A 22,386-nucleotide genomic window follows, 5' to 3' on the forward strand; every position below is an offset into this window, starting at 1 on the left:
TAATTAGAATATTCCAGAATAATTGGTAGCCTTATGTATCTAACAAACTACACTAGATATAGCTTTTGCAATAGGAAGGCTAAGTAGATATACACATAATCCTGGAAAAGAGCATTGGAATGCCTTATCTAGGATTTTGAAATACCTAAAAGGCAGTATGACATATGGTTTACATTATAATGGTTATCCCGCTACCTAAAAGGCAGTATGGCCTATGGTTTACATTATAATGGTTATCCCGCTACCTAAGAGGTAATATGGCCTATGGTTTACATTATAATGGTTATCCCACTGTATTGGAAGGATACAGTGATGTTAACTGAATCAGTGATTCAGATGAGACAAAATCTACTAGTGGATATGTTTTTTTACTTTGAGTGGATGAGCAATCTCTTGAAAGTTTACCAAGCAGACATGTATCACTCGGTCAACTATGAAATTCGAATTTATTGCCTTAGAAAAGGCTGGGTTAAAAGTCGAGTAGCTTAGAAATCTTTTAGTTGATATACCATTATGGCCAAAGCCTTTATCAGCCATGTCTATTCATTGTGATTGTCAAGCAGCTATAACAAAAGCAAAGAGTAAAATGTATAATGAAAAGAGTAGACATATTAGATTCAAACACAACATAGTAAAGCACATGTTATGTGACGGAGTTATATCTATTGACTTTATGAGGTCAGAAAAGAATCTGGCAGATCCCCTGACTAAATGATTATTTAAAAAATTAGTCAATGATATATCGAAGGGAATGAGGCTGAGCTTAATATATGAGCTACCAGTGTCGGCAACCCAACCTATACAAGTGGAGATCCCATGAGATAGGTTCAATGGGTAAATAATAAGACATGAGGTAAACGATTGCGCTGAGTTATATGAGCCCCTTCTATGGTGTACAGTGCGAGCAGCAACGCGGAAGGATAAATTTTTTAGAACTCTTAATGGATCCATAGCCATATATTTAGTAGTGTATACAGTTGCTGTATACACTTGATGGAATTCACCTATATGGGTATGGAGGTGAAGGCAGCTTCCGATTAGAATCTAGGCAAATTCTTTAGAGCACTTATGAAATCCAAGTAATGGTATATGACCGAAACGTATTGAACCGCAGAATCATTTGCAGAGGAAGAGTTGTATGAGTAACATGTACTTGCGATTTATATTAAAAGGATTTATGTTCAAGACTATGGTGTCACCTGATTCTTGTAGACATGTCTTGCTTCCTCTAATGTTGGTTCAAGTCTATGGTGACACCAGCACCATTGCACAACTATTACGCTTTAACTTGAAAGTTTTTATTTATTTATTTTGAAACATGGGATTGTTGTATTTTGTTTCAAAATAAACATTAAAAATTTGATTTTTAAAATTTTTAGTTTCCCTCCACATTTGAAATTTGGTGCTTTTGAGTTGTGAGTTTTGTCCCACATCGAATTTTTTAAAGAAAATCTTCTTGTATATAAGATATGCTTTTTGCCTTGGGGCTTGAGCCCCATTTAGAGGGCATGTGAATTTGTTCCTATGGGGGGGCTATGCCAATAGCTCTAATTTATGTCTTTAACCACACACGCGCACCTGTGCGTCTAGCCAAGCTGTGTCATGTCGTGCCGTGCCAAGTCCGAGCTAAGTCCGAGTCTGAGTCAGTGTCCATGTGCATGTGCGTGTACGTGTGTGCATGTGCGACGCAATGCGACGGGATGGGACGAGACAGTCTGGGCTGGGCTGGGCGTAGGCGCGGGCCTGGGTGCGGGTGAGGTGTGAGTGTACTCGCATGGGTGTATGTGTGTAGGGTACTTGCAGGACTTTATTTGCTAAAGTGTACTCGCACTTATGCCTTTTTGTTTTAAACTAGAGAGATGTGTCCGTTCCAGTTGGTCGCATCTGTTGAGTTTAAACCTAACTAACCTAACTCTTTCTAAAGGGTGCTTATGCACCACTTCAGAGTCTATATAAAGACTTCCGATTCATATCTCCAATATAGGAAAATCCTTTCCTCTCTTATAAAACTCTCTCTGCTATTCTAGTTTAAGAAATTTTGTTGAATCAACTCTGCACTTTCGACTTAAACTACAAGTGGTTCGAGCTCGCGTACAGTGAGTGTACTACTGGGACCGGGTCATAGTCATTGTATCCTAGAAACCTGTTGCACTTGGGACGCTGTCCAAGGGGAGTAAATTTGATTTCAAGCCGAGTTACTCATGTCACCCCTCGACTCAGTTCAATAAGTCTTCTTTCTTCGATTTTATTTTCTTTTTTGGTTCTCGATTTTTTTTATATATATAGTCTATTTAATTCAACATATATTCCAACAGATGTTATGTGCTTCATGCTTTGGACCTTCTCATTAAATAATGTGCAGTATGTTGATGCTATGGATTCCATACTTTTGGGATCATGTTCTCGTGATTCAAACCATTGATATGATAGCCTCCCTCCAGCCTACCTTGAGGATTCCCTGGACATCTTCTAGATTGAAATATCTAAATCCTTTAATGCATTGAATGTGAAGAGTTCTAGTGCTTTTCTCTTAGTCACCTATCTGCATGACACCACTGTCAAGGCACAAATATGTTGGGTTGACCAGGCGGATCATTGGATTCAATTCGCAATAAGTAGGTCTACATCTGAAATTTGTGTGTCATGGAGTGGGTTTGGGTCTAAAAGCTCATCCAGAATTACTAAATGGATTATGTCTGTAGTCTCTCAAAATTACCTTGGCCTAACCCAACCCAACACCGATTTGGATTTTAAATAGCTTCTATTAGGGCCACCATAAAATGAAAAACCTAAGAAAAGTATTAGTTAACAAAAAGAGAGATGTGGCTGTGCTCTTGAGCATGGTAAGTTATAGTGCTCTTACTTCCATTGGGATAATTAATCCAATTCATTGTTCTAGCTTGTTTATTAAGTTCAACGCATTAATCATGGGCTACAATGTAAACATTACATTAATTTGATAAAAAAGACAACAATATTTGATCAATGACCTTTAATATGGATGATCAAGATCATTTATAGTAAAGACAACAATATAAACCATTTGATCAGTGACCTTTAATACGGATGATCAAGATCATTTATACAAAAGTCCAATCAGCAATTGGTACTATGCCAAAACATTAGAATAATGGCCAAAAAATGTCATTAATTGAAATTAGAGACAATTTTCAACCATCTCATAGGCTATTGTATTTCACCATGTGGCTAAACTTAATTGGTGGTTGAGAAATGTCGCTTGGTATCAATGGTTAAGATGTGTCTACAATTGTCGTTATAGCCAAAGTTTTTATAAAACCAGTCCCATTTAGCGACGACTTCTTAATTAGGAAATTAGAGATAGTCAGAAGTCATTTTTAATGTTCAATAATTACGAGTCATCACTACTTTTCTTGTAGGTAAAAGAAAACTAGTTGTAAGCTTACATTAGTTACCACCGGGGTGCACCTAATAATACATTTAGTTCTCTATGTTTGTTACGACTACACTAGATACTAAACTAGAAAGAATTAAACCTTGCAAAAAATAAAACAATAATGAAAAATACAGCTTAATCGATAAAAAATGTAAAGAGTATAAGCTGTATTTGGATGACTTTCCTATTCCAGGTAAATTTACACTTCTAAGCTCCCCATAAAGCTTATTGAAAACATGACTTACCTATTCCTGCATGAAGACCAAACTTCCTGAAAGAGTGTAAGCTACATTTGGATGCACTGTCAAATTGAATTGTAAACATACAGTTTTGATCAATAAAAAATGTAAAAATGAGAGGGGGGAAAAACAGAATAGAGCTGAATTTTCTGAGTATTCATTATGATGAATTTATCCTTAAATTACAATAACTTCCATTTCAACTCCAACTTCGTAAGTAACATTATTATTTTTATTTATTTTTTATTTTTTAAGCTCAAAAAGGATTTTCATTTCATGTATAAACTGTACATGACCTAGACAGATATTCAGGTAACCCCTATCTATATTTAAGAAGGGGTAGCCTATCATATGACTAAACAATCTACGCATACCCAAACAACAACCAGATCCCTACTTCTTTTTAATGGACCCCAACCCCGCTTTGTCTAACAAAATGAGGCCTCTAATCTAAAGCGGGAGATCAGTCAAGCACCAGAAAATAGAGTTTCTCTGATACTCAATACCAATGCGAGCTAAGCCGTCCGCCAGGGCATTACTTTCCCTCAGGATATGTTGAAAGGAGAATGACCCTCTATTCTTCTGGTCACCAATCCTCTTTAAGCATTACCTCCAAATCCAAGTTGGGTGAGAGTTCCCACTGAGGAGATCAACCACCAACTTAGAGTCTGACTCCACCTCCACCTTGGATAGCCCTTGACTCAGGCAAATCTTGATCCTGATCCAAACCATGTGTAACTTAACTCGGATGCTAGTTCTTTCCCTATACCCCACCGAGAATGCAAAAATGAGGTTACCCTCGGAACCTCTACAGATCCCTCCCTCTCCCGAGGGACTTGGATTTCCACGCGCCGATCCATCTAATTTTAGCTTCGCCCAGCCCATTGGCGGCTTAATCCACCTTACCACCTCAAAATGCCCTGTCTCTAGGGACGGGCCCATTGTCTCCGCCATCCTCAGCAGCTGGCCCCCTCCTAAAGTTAGAGAATCCAATCACCACTTAACCTGAGAAACTGTGCCTACAGAGGATCTGGCCTTACCGTCAAGCTTTATGGAGTTTCTGGCCTGGCAGATCTCCTAGAGGATCAGGCTTGGGATGAGCCTTCTATGGTAGGTGTTGCTACCACCTGAATCTACAAGCCACCATTGTTTCATCCTAGCTTCCATCGAATGGGCCTGTATAGGAGGGATCCCAAAGATAGCTCTAAAATGATTCCAAATCTTTATCGCCAACTCACCATAGAGGAAAATGTGATCTAGCGTTTCCACCTCTGGTCTCTGGGTGTTGTCCTTGTCACAACAGACACATCTTGAGGCTAGCCTAATCCCTCTGGATTGGACTCTTTCCTCCACTGCAACTTCTCCTTGCAGCAACCTCCACTCAAGGATAGTGATCTTAGGTGGGATTTTACCTTTCCATACTCCCCTTGCCTAGCTCCTTCGCTAGTTACTTGAGCTGCATAGGCCCCAAGCTGATTTAACCATGAACTGACCAGAGGGGTCAAGGGGCCAGAAGCATTCGTCCCCATCTTCCGAGGTCACAAAGCCACCCTGAAATATGAAATCCACCACATGTTGTGTGAGATATGAGAAAACTGAGGACAAAGGAAGAGGCTCATCCTTTCCTATCATGTCTCTCACTTTTAGCACATGGAGGGCCTCAAGGATAGGCACCTTAGCCTGGAGATTCAGCGGACCCTGAAATTGCGGTGAGGACCGCTTTAGTTGAAGTGAAAATAGCTCAAGGAGTCCTAGATTGGGGTGAATAGGACTTTATAAAATTTTATGCCTTATTTTAAATCCTATTTCCTTACTCTTGATTTAATCTACAACTATCAAGATATCCCCAATTTAACTCTAATGGCTTCCAAGCCAAGTAGAGGATCCAATCACAAGACTATACAATATTAAGCATGATAAAACAAATAATCTAAGATGGATGAGAAGTGTGAATGTGTGTAAGATGTGATTCAAATCAAAGCATTCATATTATTAGGCTTGCATGTAAAAGATTAACATAAAGAAAGATCAAGCAAGAATCAATCCCAAACATAATCGTTTATAGTGGTTCGGCTATGTGCCTACTCCACTCCCTGCGAACACACTCATCCCATGAGTGTACCGGATTTCACTAACAGAGGTTTCAAATCAGGTTCACCTCAAACCGTTACAACCTACATAAGGTTGACTCTAGGACCTACACAAAGTACCTAAGACGTGCCTCCACAAGACACAAGTTTATGCCCTACACAAGAGCAAAGGTCAACACGAAGCACCTAAGTTTTATGCCCTACACAAGAGCAAATGATCTACACAAGGAACCTTTGTTTTAGGCCACATAGGCTAAGGATCCACATAAGGAACCTCCGTTTTAGGCCACATAGGCCAAGGATCCATACAAGGAACCTCCGTTTTAGGCCACACAGACCAAGGATCCATACAAGGAACCTCGTTTTAGCCCACACAGGCCAAGGACCTACTCAAAGGACCTAAGTTTATGCGCTACACAAGTGCAAGGGTCAACACACAACTCCCAGACGTACTCTTCCGTCGAAGGCCTCCTATGAGAACTTATAAGGGGTGCGATGACCTATGACCCAATCCTATATAAGGAATTATCAATAGGGTCTCTAGACTCTAATGACTTATAGATAAGTAGACACTACCAAAAAATTGAGAAAAAGTTACGGATAAAAACCAAAGCTAAAGGCCTATGGCTAAGGTTATAGTCCGTAGCACGACCATAGCCATTGGTGCCGTAACCATAGGTCTTAAAGCTATGGCTACGGTTTTAATCCGTAGCCATAAGGACAATAGCTATGGATTAAAGCCGTAGCAATACTTTCCGTAGCTCTAAAGTATATACAGATACGGATTATATATATAGCTAAAAGTAGAGCAAGAATCATAGCAATAGGCTGAAATTAGAAACAGCTACGGTTTCCAGATAAAGAGCTACGGTTAATAGTCGTAGCAACTGCCTATTTTTTAAAAAATAATTAAAGAAAATATAATAATGACATCTCTTACCATTGTAGTACATAACCTGATAGATCAACTTATATAAAAGCTAATATAGATAAATACTTCATGGCTAAATCATTTATTTATTCAATCAAATACAATCATTCATTCATTCAATCAAATACAATTATTCATTTTAATCCATTGATAAAAGTACAATACCAACATAAAAGTTATATGTCTATTTAAAGTTCTCATTGACAACAAGATCCAATGCCTTCTCGCAGCCAAATAGCTTCTCAACAATCGCAAGCGACAACTCCATGGATGTGCCTCTACTGGTTATCAATTTTCCATCAACTAACACCCTATTCTCGGCTTTGCTTTGATCCGAAAGCTTACTACACATGTTGACCACCTCATGAACCGTGCATTGCTTTCATACTGCAAAACCAAACTTCATCAACATACAACAAGTGTGTAATAGTTATGCTAAAATGCAAAATGTCAAAGACAATCCATATGTTAACAATATATACCTTCAGGTTGCTCAACATTTTCACAGTAGTAGGATTAAAATATAGCTGTATAGAAGGAAATTTAGGTAATTAGATAGCAAGCAAAAAAGAAAAAGAAAAAGGTAAGAAGCAGGACTAGGAGCCAGAGTCCAATGCACAGTATACTCCGGTAGGTAGCGATGTTTTTCTTTCACCCTAACTGGGAATTAGAAAGCAGGTGGTTCTAAATTTACTTGATTGGGAACTAGAGAGGTAGGTTGGACATTCCTCAGATGGTAATTCCCTTGTAGGGACAACCGACAACTCACATCTCACAACCTACAACAGAAACTATAATTAACAAAGATAAAATTGGAGCAGTTAAAATAATTCTACAGCAAGATTCATACATTCTCGTTTCTAAATGAGACTCTGTTCCTAGATATCCAACCATCCATTAGTGGTGGATGGGAATCATGTACACAACCAAGTTTCAACTTGGGTCACATGTACGATATGTGGCTAAGATGTTCCAAACTAAGAGATTTTCCTATGCCAAACATGCTGTAGTTGATGGTTTTCTGTCCATTTTCCTATGCCAAACATGCTGTAGTTGGTGGTTTTCTGTCCATTTTCTTAGCACAAGCATGGCTCGCCGGATGATTGAGTCGGCTCATGTGGCACGGGTATACACATGTTGTGATTTACATTTTTTTCCCTCACAAATTACTTTAGCAATAATATGAAAAGTTTTAAAAAGAGCTTGAAAGGTGTTTAAATGTCAGGGTGCATTTGGAAGCTTCACTTTTGGAATAGAGAATGGGCAATGGGCAAACCCAATTGCAATTTGGGGCAGCAATAGAGCGTAAAAGAAATCTAACTTAACACAGTTTGCATTATCCTGTGCCAACCCAAACCAAGTGAGATAATAATGTTCTAAAATTATAAATCATTCTTTTCTCATTTGTGATTTGAGCCAAACCCGTTTTACTGACAAAAGTGGAAACTTCCGAACACATCCTTAGTTCTTAAATTTCCGTTTCTTTTTTATTTCAGATCAAACACAAAAAGGTACCTTATAAATGGGCCCAAATCCTCCCTTTCCCAACTTATTTGCCGGACTGAAGTCCTTTGTTACAGCCCTTAGTTCAAAATAACTGAAACTGTTTGCTTTGGCAGCCATGATTAGACACTCTGCAAATTCAAATACAAAGGAAGATTTGGATCATATTATCTACTTAATCAATGCATGCATGCAAAATCTCTATTTTTGAACATGGGCTTCACTAAAATCAAAATTGTATGGCTGTGTTTGTATGCACAACCAATTGAATTGTGAGCATTTAGTTGAGTCCTGATGAAATAGCCAGACCGTAACGACAATCAGTTGCTCTCCTTTCAAGTCCAACCTCAAAATTAATGTATTGCAATTTCAATAATATTCCATTAATATGAATATTTTATATTTTTTCCATTTCCAGTCCACTGACCTAATTATTGCAATATGATTCAATTGTGCGTCCAAGCACATCCTAAGGGTGTGTTTAAATGTACCCTAAATCACAATCACAATGGATATTTTGGCAAACCAGATGTTCATCAGTTCCTTTGAGTGTTCGAGACAACAGAGAAAATGGAAACTCCAGTATAGAGAGTAGCAATTGTCCCCTTTTTCTGCCCTAAGTCAATATTTAGGATGTTTCAGGTCATGTTTGAAATGTTGCGGATATCGACCTGGGTGGAATGGAATCCTGCCCTCTTGGACATCTGAATATGGCCTAAGAAAGCTAATTGACCACAAGAAGTTTTTTGGAACAAAATTGTAATTTCTCCTATTTGAGATGGAAGACTATATTCCGCCAATTGAGTTACAAGTGTCTGAGTTGGAGTTTCAATGCATATCGATTAGGTTGTGTTTGGATGCTCAGTTGAATTGAATTGTAATAATCCATTTCACTAAAACAGAAAGTGACCAAGTATGGTTACTGTCAAGATTGCAATTGTGACCATTTCAAGTTGGTATACATGGAATTGCAATTACAGCATCACCCCAAACTTTGGTCATTCCTCTGCAATGATTTGAATGAATTGCAATCCACTTCAGTTGAGCATCCAAATGCACCCTAATTTAGCAATATTCGCATTACCTTCATCTTCATCAATACCCCTTCTCCTGCATCTCCAGATAAAAACTACAAAAATGGATATAAAGCTCAGAGTGCCAACACCAACTACAATCCCAATGATCAAACTAGTCTTGCTTTTCTTTCCCCAACCTGGCGGACTTCTAACAGTCAGTATGAAATCTAAATAATAATTAAAAAAAAAAAGAAAAAGGATATGGATATTCATCTGTTAGTATCAAACAGTTAGAAATTTGCAAAATTTAATTCGAATATTTAGTCCTGGATATATTACCTAGAGTGACACTGATGGCCGAAATGGATGGACCAAAAGTACCTTGATTAGGTATACAGCAAGTCCCTTTCCTGGCCCAAAAGAGATGAATTTCAAGGAAATTTTCAGTTACAATAGTCTAGAAAGTCCTTTGAACGGCTCTCCTAGAGACCCCACCTACTGCTTTTTTTTATATTAAAATCTTTCAATTGAAGATTTCCCTGAAGAAGCAATTAATAGAATTTCAAAACTAGTGGAGACTCTTCTTACATCAAATTCACAAACTACACTATCAAAAATGCATGTCCCGCCCACATGATCAAAAATGAATGTCCCGCCCAGAGATTAAGTACAAGTATTTTTTTTTTTTTTAACATTTCAAGATTCGTGAGAACCAATTTCGAAATTCAAGATGACCCTTATCATGACTGTCCTATCGATGTTCTATGGACCTGTCAGTTTCTTTAGACCACTTAACTATCCCAAGCCTAAATTTTAGTAAGATATTTTATGGTGATATACTTAAATAGCATTTGGATGCACTATTATACAGAAATGGCAATTATTGGTCTAAGTAGAAAAACTAAGTTCTATTTATGATGGATTAGGCTTCAAATTGCAAGTCCACTAGATTTAAGTTGGACTAAAAAGAGACCTGACTGCAATTTAAGGGCCACTCTCTTCATTACAGGAACTACAAATCGTTATTATTATTTTTTCATGCTTACTTGGCTAAACAAATCAATCACTTGTGATCATAGTTGATTTACACTTGTTATTTGAGCCGAACTTAAGCAGAATGATTTGAATCCCATCTTGAATCTCTTTTATCTAGATGAATCCTACAATTCTATGATTTGAATTGATTTAAATTCAAATCCGGATTTATAATTGTTCTCTTTTGTTTTCAGAAACTAGGATTCCTAGCAGCTGTACTACATGAAAAATGTTTTTCAACAAAGCAGAAAAGTCAAAATCATCCATTTCTCAAACTTTATGCATAGCTTCAAAAACCTAAACCAATTGCTAAAAATTGATTATAGATGTTGATGATGATGATGATTCATTTCCAGAAGTTGGGGAATGAGTACCTTATGCATCATGGGCACCCATGCATGGTCTTAGCAAAAACCTTTGAGAAAAGGGCTAGATAACAACTTGTACTGCCACAACTCAATAAGTTGGGACAATTATTCCACCACACACATGGCACATATGCAAGTTTAAAGGTGGATGGATCTCAACAACATAAAAATACCAGTTATTTTCAACAGACAACATCACCCTTAAGAAAATGACTTCAAACTTGTAAGAGATTCTTCCATGATAAGATCTCCTTCTTCATCACCATTTTCATCATCTACAACAATCACAAACTAGAGAATAAAAGACATGTTAACTATAGTTTGAGAGCTACTGGGGCTTGCTTTAGCTTGGTTGTAATTGAGGCCTGCCTAGACAGTTCAGCTGCCTAAACATCGCAATTGGGGCCTGCTTTAGCTTGGTCACATAATCAGATTCGTGGAGGATTGCTCATAGATATGCCAGTATGTTGTATGTACTTGGGATTGAGTATCATTCAAGATACCAAGCTGCCCATCAAAAGGAAGAGGACCCAGTGAGGAGTGTGCCCAAGGATCACGTAATTCCTTAAAAAACAAATATTACCTGAAAGTTAAACCCACTAGTTATGCCATCAATATTCAATACCTGTAAAGAAATCAACTTTTGGACATCATGAGTGGGCCTTATGGACGGACTTAAAAGCTTTCTAAACTAAAATAGGACAGAAAATACCACCTCTCTAGCAAAGAAAAGATGAGGGTGTATCCTGCTTTCCATGGTATTGAGGGTAATCTTCACAAAAGGAAAGAGGAATGTAGTTAAATATCTAGGAGAAATGAACCCAGAAAAAGGGAGCATGGAAGCAGTTTAGAGGCTAGGGAGGCTTTCAATAGTGGATTGAGAGTGTAGCTATAGGAGTTAACTGTAGAATTGAGTATTAAATATACCTTGAAAATGAGTTTTGATCTCATTTAAATATATCAAATCTTGTGTTTTGATCTCTAAAACAGGCTTGAATATAGTTGAAAATGAGTTCATAGGCTTCCTATACCTTCAAATGAAGAAAATACCTTGACAAGTACATAAAGAACTATACAACTATCCAATACAGCTTAATTGCACCATTCATGTACTCTATGATCCAAATATCCCTCCAAAATATCTCTGAAACTTTTTTTGCCATGATGAATAACCATAGGTCAACCATGGTCAACAAAGGTTTGACATGCATTGGCCAGCCCTGATCTTCATATGATCCATTGATCGCAAAACAAAATTTACCAACATCATTCAATGCATGGCTACAAAAGTCTATTTCAAAATGTTTCCTAAGAGATGAAGGCATTACACCATCTAATTAGTATTGAAGCACATGTTCTGTTTCAACATCATCCAGAATTAACAAATTCATACCTGCTAGAGACTTAACAAATTCATCCTCTAGTTGTTTGAGATGATCTTTAAGCTTTCCAAGTTTTGCTGCAAAGCCCACAACATGAACAGAAGTAAATATCAAACGGAATTACTAACATTAAGGGAAAACAATAAAAAAGGGCTTAAGCTCACCTTGAAGCCCTTCTCCCTCCTCCTTTACCTGGGCTTGGGACCGGCAAGACAGATGACCTAGACAACAATGTCATTCTTTCATGTGAGCCAGAATGTAGTTCTTTCAATGTGAAGTACCAGACCACCGACAATTGGAACTCCACATTTTGGCTTCCCCTGCATTCTAAGTTTGCAAGGGAAGTAAAAGGATGCAGGGGAAGTAATCAGAAAGATCCACATACACAAATCTGAAAAGAAAAAAGTTCATATTTGAAGCTTACCAAGTTCTGAATTTGCTGCCGAGATGTCTTCTGGAGTGAGAGTGAGAGAGAGAGAGAGAGAGAGAGAGAGAGAAGGGGCGCGAGAGATTGAGAGAGATAGAGAAAAGGAATGCATGAGATTTTTTATTTTTTTATTTTTTAAAATCATTAATCAAAGCAAGTTTTCTAACGTCTATTCAAGATTTATAACATCCCAAGTAAGACTATCATCAAAACATAATAATCAAAAGGTCAAAATCATTCCATCCAACAAAATTCATAATAAAACTACTGAATCCACTTCGACCCAGAAAATCCTTACTCAAAAATTTTAAGATATGCATCCAAATGCAGCCTACTTTCATTTCCAGCTAGATGGCCAGAACCCATGGATCCCATAACCTGTCTTCCAATTATCCAAATACAGCACCTTCTTCACTGCCTAGAATGAAACCAAGATTGCCACAAACATGAATGCCCGCTGGATAGTCCCATTCTGGACCCACACCAGGAAATGCGTCACAAACCCCAACAACAACCCCACCACCGTATACAAGAACCCAACTGCAAATCCCTCTGCTCCAAGCTGCATCCCCGACCCTTGATAGAAGAAAATTGTTTTCGACAGATCATTCCGGTCCATCATAAATAGGGGCATCTTCCGGATTATGTTATGCATTGCCCCTGAGATGCTGAAGAAGTAGATAAAGATGGCGAATGCCAGCCAAACTTTCAAATTGTGGAGAAGGGTTTCCCCGGCAATCACCTTCTTGATCATGAACGGAATCGATATTACAAAAAGGGCGGCGAGGAAGAGTAACTGGTTCCTGGACACGATCAGCGGGTGCTCGATGAAGCCCATGGAGAGCTTGGTCTTGGCCTTGATGAACTCGACCATTGAGTCAACAAGGCGTGCAAAATCGGTCTGGTCCATGGCGACAAATTCCTTGAGGTTTTTGACGTTGAGCCCAATGAGGCGGATGAGATTGAGAGAGATAGAGAAGAGGGGGGCGGGAGATTGAGAGAGAGAGAGAGAGAGAGAGGGACGGACATGAGAGGGAATAAGGTTGAGGGGAGGGAAATGAACTTTTCGTGAGAGGGGGAAAAGATAAAAGGCAGCGCGGTTTTCTACATTTTCACCTACTACGGTCCTCCTATGATTTTTAACAGTAGCTAAAAGCCAATATGACCGTAGCCATTGTACAATCCGTAACCAGCCCTCCACGGGTGCACATTTCACGGGATCTTGACGGACGGCCTTGTCAAGGGCTTTGTGGGGTCCATCTTGATGTAATCGATATATCCACTTCATCCATTAATTTTGTAATTTTTTTAATAGGAAATGCACCAAACATCTAAGAAAATCAAAGGTTTAATTGAACCACACCATTGAACAATGGATTAATCTCCACTCCTTCCTATTGTATGGTCCACTTGAGCTTTCAATCTACATTCTTTTTTAGGTTCTTACCCTAACATACTCTTTAAAAATGGATAGACGTATTAGATGGAGCACACACATTTTAATGGGCCTTGTAGAGTCCCTTATGGGGCTATCCAAGGTTGCATGTACGTCTGGCGGAGTTAGCCTTTAGCTACGGTTTGGACAATTTTAGCTATGGTTTTAAGCCGTAGCAAGTGAGCTACAGTTTATATCCGTAGCTAAAAACCAGAATAGTTCGTAGCCTTTGGTTATTTTTTTTGTAGTGAGATGATCCCCATTAAGCACGTTGATGAAAATCTCCTCGATGATGAAGATTCTTCAGCTCCCTTGATCCGCAACACTTGATGATGTTCCAATAAATGCGATGGGTTGGGTCAAGGTTATGTTGGAATCCTACTCTAATAAATGTTTTTCTATTTTAGTGAAGGAGTGATTCCAAGCATTCAAGCAGTCAAGGTATCCCAGCTCAATAATTTACCATTAAGATAGTAGATGGATGATCCTTGAATGGGAAAGTTCATTCCTCAATCCACTCTAATGAATATCAATGATGAGGGTGGATTGAAGGATGAACTTCCATGAGAAAATGAGCTTAAGGTAGGTAATATGAAAATACTCTCTCAAAGCTCTCTCTATTTTCTCTCTCTTTAGCAACCAAGAATAAGCTCCCTTTTATAGCCAAAAAGTTCCAAGGAAAATAAAATTGTTAAAATCTAACTGAGTTCGATATCATCGATCCTGATTCAATGTCATCGAATGTGTACTTTTGATGCCATTGAATCATAGTCTGATGATACGAACTCTCTTAAAAATTCTCCCAGGAACTTTTTGATAGACCATCGATGATATTAAAACCAATTCAATGACATTGAGATTTGAACTCCGATGAAATCGAACCAAGATTCGATTCCTCGACAATGTATTACAAAGGAGCTTTCTGTACATGAACAGGCTGGCTTTGATGTCATTGAGCCTACTTCAATGTCATCGGATTTCAAATGTTGATGACATTGAAACCAAGTTCAATACATCAATCCTTTCAGAAGATTTTCCTTGTCAATTTACTAGACACTCCTTTGTCCAAAATCGATGTTATCGACTTAGTTTTGATATGATTGAGATTTGAATTTCGATGTCATCGAGAGTATCTCAATTCCTCCATCATTTCCAGATGATTTTCCTATCAAACTTGTTAGACTAGTCTTATACAAATTTGATGAAATCAAAGCTCCCTTGATGTCGTCGGAATTTGAATTCTGATGTCTTTGAGGCTCGTTTTGAGTCATTGACAAAATTCTCGATTTACCTCTGAAGCTTGTTGGACACAGACTAGCCCATATTCGATGACATCGAAATTTAAATTCTGATGTCATCGAATCAGTCGATTCATCGACAATATTGTCCAAATATCATGTTGGTTGCTGGACATAAAAGACCTCAATTTGATGTCATCGAGGCTGTATCGATGTCATCGAAAACAAGTGTTCGATGGCATTGATGTAAGCACGATTTAACGAAGAAAGTTGAAAACTTAAAAATTTTCCTGTTTGCAAAATCAATTTTTATACTTATATTCCTATGTTGTTCTACGCTTTTTAAGGAGTTATATACCTAGGTGTTTTGGGACATGGGATGTGAGGTTAAGTTTACCTTTGATGAGTTCGAAGCACACATTTAGTTGAGGCCGATGCTTATATGATCTTCATATGAGGCACACCTGACTCACCGACTCAACCCTCACGCTAATTAACAAACCAGGGCACTTTCAGACCTAGCCCAATCCAATTATTCTCCCACAGACTCTGGTCTCCTCTACCAGCCAACCACTGCATTCTCTCCTCTAGCAATAGGAAGAAGGATATAATGTTTTTCTAGATAATGGAGGCTGAGGACAAAGGCTAAGCCGTTCCCTCTGGGAACACATCGAGAGGGTGCTTAGCTTCATCACCTCCGCCCACAGACTCACCCCCTCCCAGAACTTGGCTGCCCAAGCCAACTTCAACCTGAAAGCCTTTATGACCTCATTTAAAGCTCTAATTCCTAGCCCTCCCTCGCTTTTTGTCTTACAGACTTTCTTCCAGCTGATCCAATGGTGCATCTTCTTTCCATCGGCCCATTCCCATAGAAAATTGGAGAACCTCCTCTCTAGATCATCGAGCACACATACCGGGATTTGAGAAGCGGTCAGGACATGAATTGGAATGCTACCCAAGACGTGCCTAATTAATGTGGCTCTCCCCACTTGAGACAAATACCTGGAGTTTCAACTATTAATCATGTTTTAAATCTTATCCTATAAGAACATGAAATCGACTTTCTTAAGCCTTCCCCTCGCAATCAGCACACCCAGGCACCTAATCCCTATCCTTGCTCTTGGAGACCCCAACAACCACTAGATATTCCTAACCCTTCCCACTAGGAGTTTATCGGAACAAATGAAAGAGCTCCTGCTACAGTTAATCTTCTAGCCCAAAGATGCTTGAAAGGAGCGGAGGAAGCTTTTCGCCGCTTGGATCGACGAGCACCCCCCGTTAAAAAAGATGAGAGTGTCGTCAGCAAACAGTAAATGTGTGATGAGCAAGCATCCTAGCCTGAGTCTAAACGGCTTACAGGACCCCCTCTCCATCAGATGCTTGAATCCTCTACTCAAGTCTTCCATTGCAAGGATGAATAGGCCAGGCGACAATGGATATCCCTGACAAAGTCCTCTTGAGGACTTAAATATCTTGCTGCTTCCCCATTTACAAGGATGAAAAATCAAGGTTTCCATCAGGTTAATTCACCTATTGCTAAACCCAAACATGTTGAGTACCAACTTGAGGAACTTCCAGTCTACTCTGTTATAAGCTTTCTCCATATCAAGCTTTAACACTATGTTATCGCCCCCAACCTTGCTATTGATTTCCTTAAGCATTTCCTGCATAAGCGCAATATTCTTCGCTATGGATTGGCCCCGAGTGAATGCACCTTGTTCGGCCGAGATAATCTTAGGCAGCAGATTGCTTAACCTGGTTGGGAGGATCTTAGAAAAGATCTTATAAATACAATTACATAGGTTAATAGGACAAAAATCTGTGAAGGTAAACACGGCCGCGGCCTTTGGAATTAGGTAGATAAGCAAAGAGGTGAAGGCACTAGGGAGAACACCCCCTTCAAATAAAAACATCGCCGCCATGTGAAGATCCTGGCCAATAATGTACCAACAGGAAGCAAAGAATCCTCTAGAAAAACCATCCAAGCCTAGCGCCCCATCCTTTGTTAATGCACAAATAGCCTGGTGCACCTCTAGGAAGGAGGGCAGGGCGACTAGACTCCTTGTCCTAAGTCGTGATCAGCTGAGAGATGGGAGGAAAGAAGTCTGGATCATGGGAGGAATTGTTCACCTTGAAAATTTCTTCAAAGAACTTAATTGCTTCCTCTTTAATGTATTGTTGGTCAGAGATGACATGACCCCCTTGTGCTTCAATTGAATTGATTTCAGTTCTCCTGATCCGTTCTTGCACAGAAGCATGAAAGAACTTCGTGTTCCTGTCTCCTTCTTGTAAGTAAGTATTCTTGGCCTTTTGCTTCTAAAAAAAACCTCCTCTATAAGATCCACCTGAGCCAAGTGCTGCCTAGCCCACAAGAGATCTTAGCTGAGGTCCCCTCCATGCGAGCCCTGCATCCTCTTTTCTATATCTTCCAAAGACATCTCCATCATTCTGACCTGCTGAAACACGTTCCTAAAAACCTCCTTGTTCTAGCATTTGAGGGCTTGCTTAACGTTCCTTAGCTTCAGTTGGACATTTAACATGGGCTGTGTCAAGGGATGACCCTCCCAGGCCCTCTTAACCACCTGCAGGAAAGATGCGTGGAAGGTCCACATCCTTTAGAATCTAAATGGTTTGGCAGCAATTGGAGATTGCCTGGGGAAGACCAACAAGAGTGGGGAGTGGTAAGAGTTCACCCTCTGCAGATGCTCCACTCTGAAATGACGGAACAGGTTGGCCTATTCTTCATTGATTAAGACTTTGTCTAACTTGGCCTAAGTTCAAGCTTTGCCCGCCTGGTTGTTGCTCCAAGTAAACCTGTTTCTTGAGAATCCCGCATCTATGAGGCCTGCGTTGTCAATGGCATCCGCAAACTCCACCAAGCTCAGGTTAACAGTTCTTCTGCTACCCAATCTTTTGGACGCTTCTGCCACTGCATTAAAATCTCCACAAACTGCCCAATGGCCTTGCACTGATCTACTTATTACTGCGATGTCTTCCCATAGTGATCTCCTAGCAACTCTCCCATAACTTGCATACACAATAGACAGGAGGATCGACGATGTGGGACCTGCAGGCAAATATTCATAGAAAGCATTTGATTAGTAGACGATAGAATTGTGACATCGAGTTGATTTTTTAAGAAAACCCAAATCTTTCCTCCTTCTACACCATTGGATAAGGAGGAGTGGAAGCCTAGTTTAAGGCCAATTCCCACTCGTCTCTACTATTTGAGCATAAGCTCAAGGATAGCCACAATCCAAGGGTTGTAGCTTCTGATCATTCTCGCAATCATCCTTATGATCGACACATTTCCTACACCACAGGCATTCCACATGAGGACCTTATCCATCCATAACATAGCTTGAGTTCATAGCCCTTCTCTTCATCCTCCTCAATCTACTATACCATTCTCCCTCGTCTGTCTTCTTCAACTCACTTCTACAAGATTGTTTCTTCTTTCTACCTTGGCTTATCATCACAGGGGTCTGCTGAATAAGGCTTGGGATGGACCCTCCCACTAGTCCTCAACGTTTAGCTCTGGGCTACTGGACCTCATACCTAGGAGATCCTCTCTTATATCTGGTGCCAATTGGCAGCTCATGTCCTCCTGATTCTCAAGCATAGCCAGTTGTTGTGCTTCTACCACCCCATAGATCCTTGCCTCTTAAGAGAAATATGATGAGAGGTCCACCTCTAAGTCTAACCTCTTGCTGGCCTCCCTCCCATCTCTCATGGGGGTCTTCGAGATGGGCCTCACACTCTCATGGCAAGGCACAGGCACTGTGATCTAGTTATGAGGCTTATCCCTGCTCTTGCTCATTTGATCTGGTCCCATGGGAGAGCAACCCACCGACTTCAATCTCCCCAAGCATTTCTTACCTCTGACCCCTCCCTCGGAAGTGCACTGGATTGAAGACGCCCTTCTGTTGACCTCCTGGTAGTAAACCTGTTCTGGTGGGGGCATTTGCCCTGACTTGTTTGACATAGGAGACCCACATTAGACATGGAGGTCCCCAGTCCTATCCTCAGTTGAGTCTTTCCTGAGGACGCATTGTGTTAACCCTGCTCAGAATTATTCCGCTATGATGGGAAATTCTCCCTGCCTCTCCTCCATGTCACTAATGTCTAGACTTCTGTTAATCCCCAAATTTGTAATGCCCTCCCGCGAAGTGGATATGTCATTTTTTTGAACAGGTTATGGATCGACTAACCTATCCACTTCCCCATTTCGACAAACAGGTGACAGGCACTCTGCTCTAATCTCAGTTTGATGACCAAACCTTCTATCTACCCACTCTCTTGTAGTTTTCATGGTCTTGAGCTGGATTTTTGTACCTGCCTCCCCCCTCGATGGAGTTGCTTCCACCTGCACATGAGCTAGAAATATATCACCCCTGACCAACAACTTCAGAACCTGTCTCAAGTTAATACCAGGGCAAAGCTTGATTCTAACTCTGGCGTACACCTGGAAGAGGCCAAATCTACTGCTCATGTCTATCTGAACAACCCAGTCAAAGTAATTCCCCAGATCTAATATAACTGACTCGAGCCAGGCGTGCGGTAGTATCCCAAACAAACGGACCCAAGTACCCTCTCCTAATTCCACATTGTTCAGGGACCATGAGAATAGTCCATCCAGACCGATTAAGAGATGTAGGGGATCGTCTTCCTTGAAATCCATAAATTCCTCATTTGTCTTGAGGACTAATAAAAAATTTACTAAGAAATTCTCACTAGGTCAATCGCTAAGGTCGCAAATCTGGATGCCCTGATAGCTGCAGTCAGCCTCAGAATTGATATGGAGTTGTCTACTACTACTCCCACTAACCCTGATTTTAACTCCTCAAGCCTAGTTGCAACCGCTTCCTTATCAGCCACCGTCATAATATCTTCTCCATTACCGTTCTATGTACCTGCTCCTATAGGGTTCCTTTGGACCCCACCCTCTAACTCCATAAGGGTTTCTCTAGGTCCTTCCTCCATTTCGGACCACTCCTGAGTAGGACCCTAACTACTCATGGATATGCTCGATTGTTGGTGGCTTTGGTTGGGGTAGAATGCTCTGGACACTTGTAACGTCCTGGATTTTCACTATTTTAATTTTCCAAAAAAGCTTGAGATTTTTTTACATAATTAACTAACATTGTCACATACTTACCCTTGACGTTCGAGGTGAGCCTATACGTGGGTGGTACTATTAAAGAACCACACAAATCTAATTAATCAACTTTAGGAGCTAACAAATCGGCCCGATCACTTAAAAATCGGGCTTAGCCTCATAATTTGTCACATGTGGCCTAAATCTATTCGACCTATCACCGACTAATCAAAACAACTGCATCTGAATAAAGAGCTACCAAAGCTGAGACAAGTAGGGATCAAATATTAATTAACAAACCAAACTTACCCACTTATCCATTTACCCTAAGAACCAGTGATTTATGATGATTATAACTGAATCGTCATTTTCACTAGTTGCGAATAGGCCACATTATGAACCTAGCTAATCCAAATCCTAATTATTGCACATAAGAAATTTAGATACCTAATTCATTCCAGAAATACCATGATATCTAAACAAGCATTAGACCGCTCGTTAGTGGCCCATTAAACCTGAGACTATAGAAAGATATTCGTCTTAGTGGGCTTGATGTCTATCGTGAGACATTGAGCCGAGGTCGCATCTCGAATTGCTCAACTTGGACTTGCAAGCCAAGTGCATTAGATGAGTGAATGCCTTAAGTAAAAATCTAAAATTTAAGTGAAACTAGCCCATTGCTCTTTCGCAAAATTGTAACTTTTGAACCATTGGTTTATGGCCAAATTCAAGGTATCAACTAAAGATATTTCTCCACATATATCCATATAGCTACAGCCGCGATTCATCACTGGTGACCGTCGATCTAAGTTAAGGCCTTCCCGATTAATCGGTAAGCCCGATCATCGTATAATTGTGTCCAAACAGAGATCGCATTGTTGGACACCTATTCCATGCCTTTGATTGACCCATATACCTTTCGTCGGGTCCCATTGTGGGAAACAACCTCCCTTAGGGTTGATATAATGAATAAAGGGTTATTAGGGTCATTTGCACTGCTTCTGGCACAATATAAAGCCTTTATTTGGGCACTCCCTCCTCATACGAATTTCAACAAGAGAAAATGGAGAAAGAGAAAGAGAAAAAGAAAGAATAAGAGAAGCAGAGTGAGAGTAGGAGTGGAGAGGTTTTGGTGCCTCCCTTCATTGGTTTCCTCCAATCAAAGCCCTAGCCTCGATCATTTTGTCAAATCTACCCCACTCGCGATTGGGAGGTAAGAAACAAATCCTACTTCCCAACCTATGTTTTTCTAGGGTGAATTGTATGAATCTCACATAGTTATTGGTGTTTGTATAAGAATTTGTGATTTTCCCTAAATCCCTAATCCTGGGAGCGCTTTAAGTCAGGTGAATCATTGTAAAGGTGTGGACCATTATGCATAGGTTTTCATTTATCGACCCTTGAGGGTCTCAATTAATGATTAGTTGCTTGTAAATGAATTGGTTTGTGCTAATATGTTAATATTTTGATTTTACGATAATATATGTTATCGGCTGGATATGAATGCTCACATGTTTGATGAAATGTCTAAGTGGTGGAATATCTTACTTTGTCGATGCTCACATACTTGATTTAATGCTTAGGTGGTTGTATTACTTTATGTGTGCTCATATGTTTGATTTAATACCTTAGTGAATGTAGTAACATATGGATGTTTACATGTTCGATGAAATGCCTAAGTGGTTGTGTAGTAGAACATATGCTATAATTGCGTGATATAGTGTTTATTCTATAGCGATACTTAGGATTGCTATGACATTGGGTTAGTTGGCTAAACACCCAAACTAAAGGGGTGGCCCAAGTTAGGGCGGCTACCCTAGGCGTGTTCGATCGACCTGAGTTGAACACGAATGACCGACGGTAGCTGGATTACACGGGATGCTTGCATCCAATACCGGATGCACCGGGGTTCTCCTAGGTCAATTAAATTAGTCCACCAGCCGACTGATTACATATAAAATGTGTGACATGATCAAATTAAATCTAGGATACCCCATTCCCAATGGATGGTCCATTCTTAACCGTTAGTGTCATACGATCCCATAAGACTCATGAGTTGGGCATGGTATATGGAACACCATATTCGAGTTGTCGGCCTATACTAGGGTGACGAGCATCCTCGTAATGACCAGTGAGCACTAATGGAGGTGATACTCTATCGTTTGAAAGGCCCCCGTCAAATTACCCGACCGATGGTTGTTTGCCAGAA

General features: G+C 39.9%; 1 protein-coding gene and 2 long non-coding RNA genes across 3 annotated transcripts; all 3 read right to left on the reverse strand.

Annotated features, from left to right (window-relative positions):
- Positions 1 to 6,842: 6,842 nt before the first annotated feature.
- Positions 6,843 to 8,046, reverse strand: LOC131229693 (uncharacterized). Its single transcript, XR_009163546.1, has 3 exons — positions 7,370 to 8,046; positions 7,158 to 7,202; positions 6,843 to 7,062 (listed from the first exon to the last, which is right to left on the reverse strand). It is a non-coding gene; the product is annotated as an uncharacterized LOC131229693 (long non-coding RNA).
- A 25-nt stretch (positions 8,047 to 8,071) lies between these two features.
- On the reverse strand, positions 8,072 to 11,599 carry LOC131229695 (uncharacterized). The gene is made up of 5 exons (XR_009163547.1): positions 11,313 to 11,599; positions 10,797 to 11,222; positions 9,534 to 9,733; positions 9,263 to 9,421; positions 8,072 to 8,309 (listed from the first exon to the last, which is right to left on the reverse strand). It is a non-coding gene; the product is annotated as an uncharacterized LOC131229695 (long non-coding RNA).
- A 1,008-nt stretch (positions 11,600 to 12,607) lies between these two features.
- On the reverse strand, positions 12,608 to 13,423 carry LOC131229694 (probable dolichyl-diphosphooligosaccharide--protein glycosyltransferase subunit 3B). Its single transcript, XM_058225686.1, has one exon. It carries the CDS (start codon positions 13,314 to 13,316, stop codon positions 12,825 to 12,827), a length of 492 nt encoding a protein of 163 aa, XP_058081669.1. The 5' UTR covers positions 13,317 to 13,423; the 3' UTR covers positions 12,608 to 12,824.
- Between the last annotated feature and the right edge of the window lie 8,963 nt (positions 13,424 to 22,386).

Source organism: Magnolia sinica, chromosome 16 (assembly GCF_029962835.1).
Source record: "Magnolia sinica isolate HGM2019 chromosome 16, MsV1, whole genome shotgun sequence".
Classification (NCBI taxonomy): Eukaryota; Viridiplantae; Streptophyta; class Magnoliopsida; order Magnoliales; family Magnoliaceae; genus Magnolia; species Magnolia sinica.

What these genes read in the sequence shown, in the direction of transcription:
- LOC131229694 (XM_058225686.1), bottom strand. Translation starts at nt 13,316, where the DNA reads ATGGACCAGACCGATTTTGCACGCCTTGTTGACTCAATGGTCGAGTTC.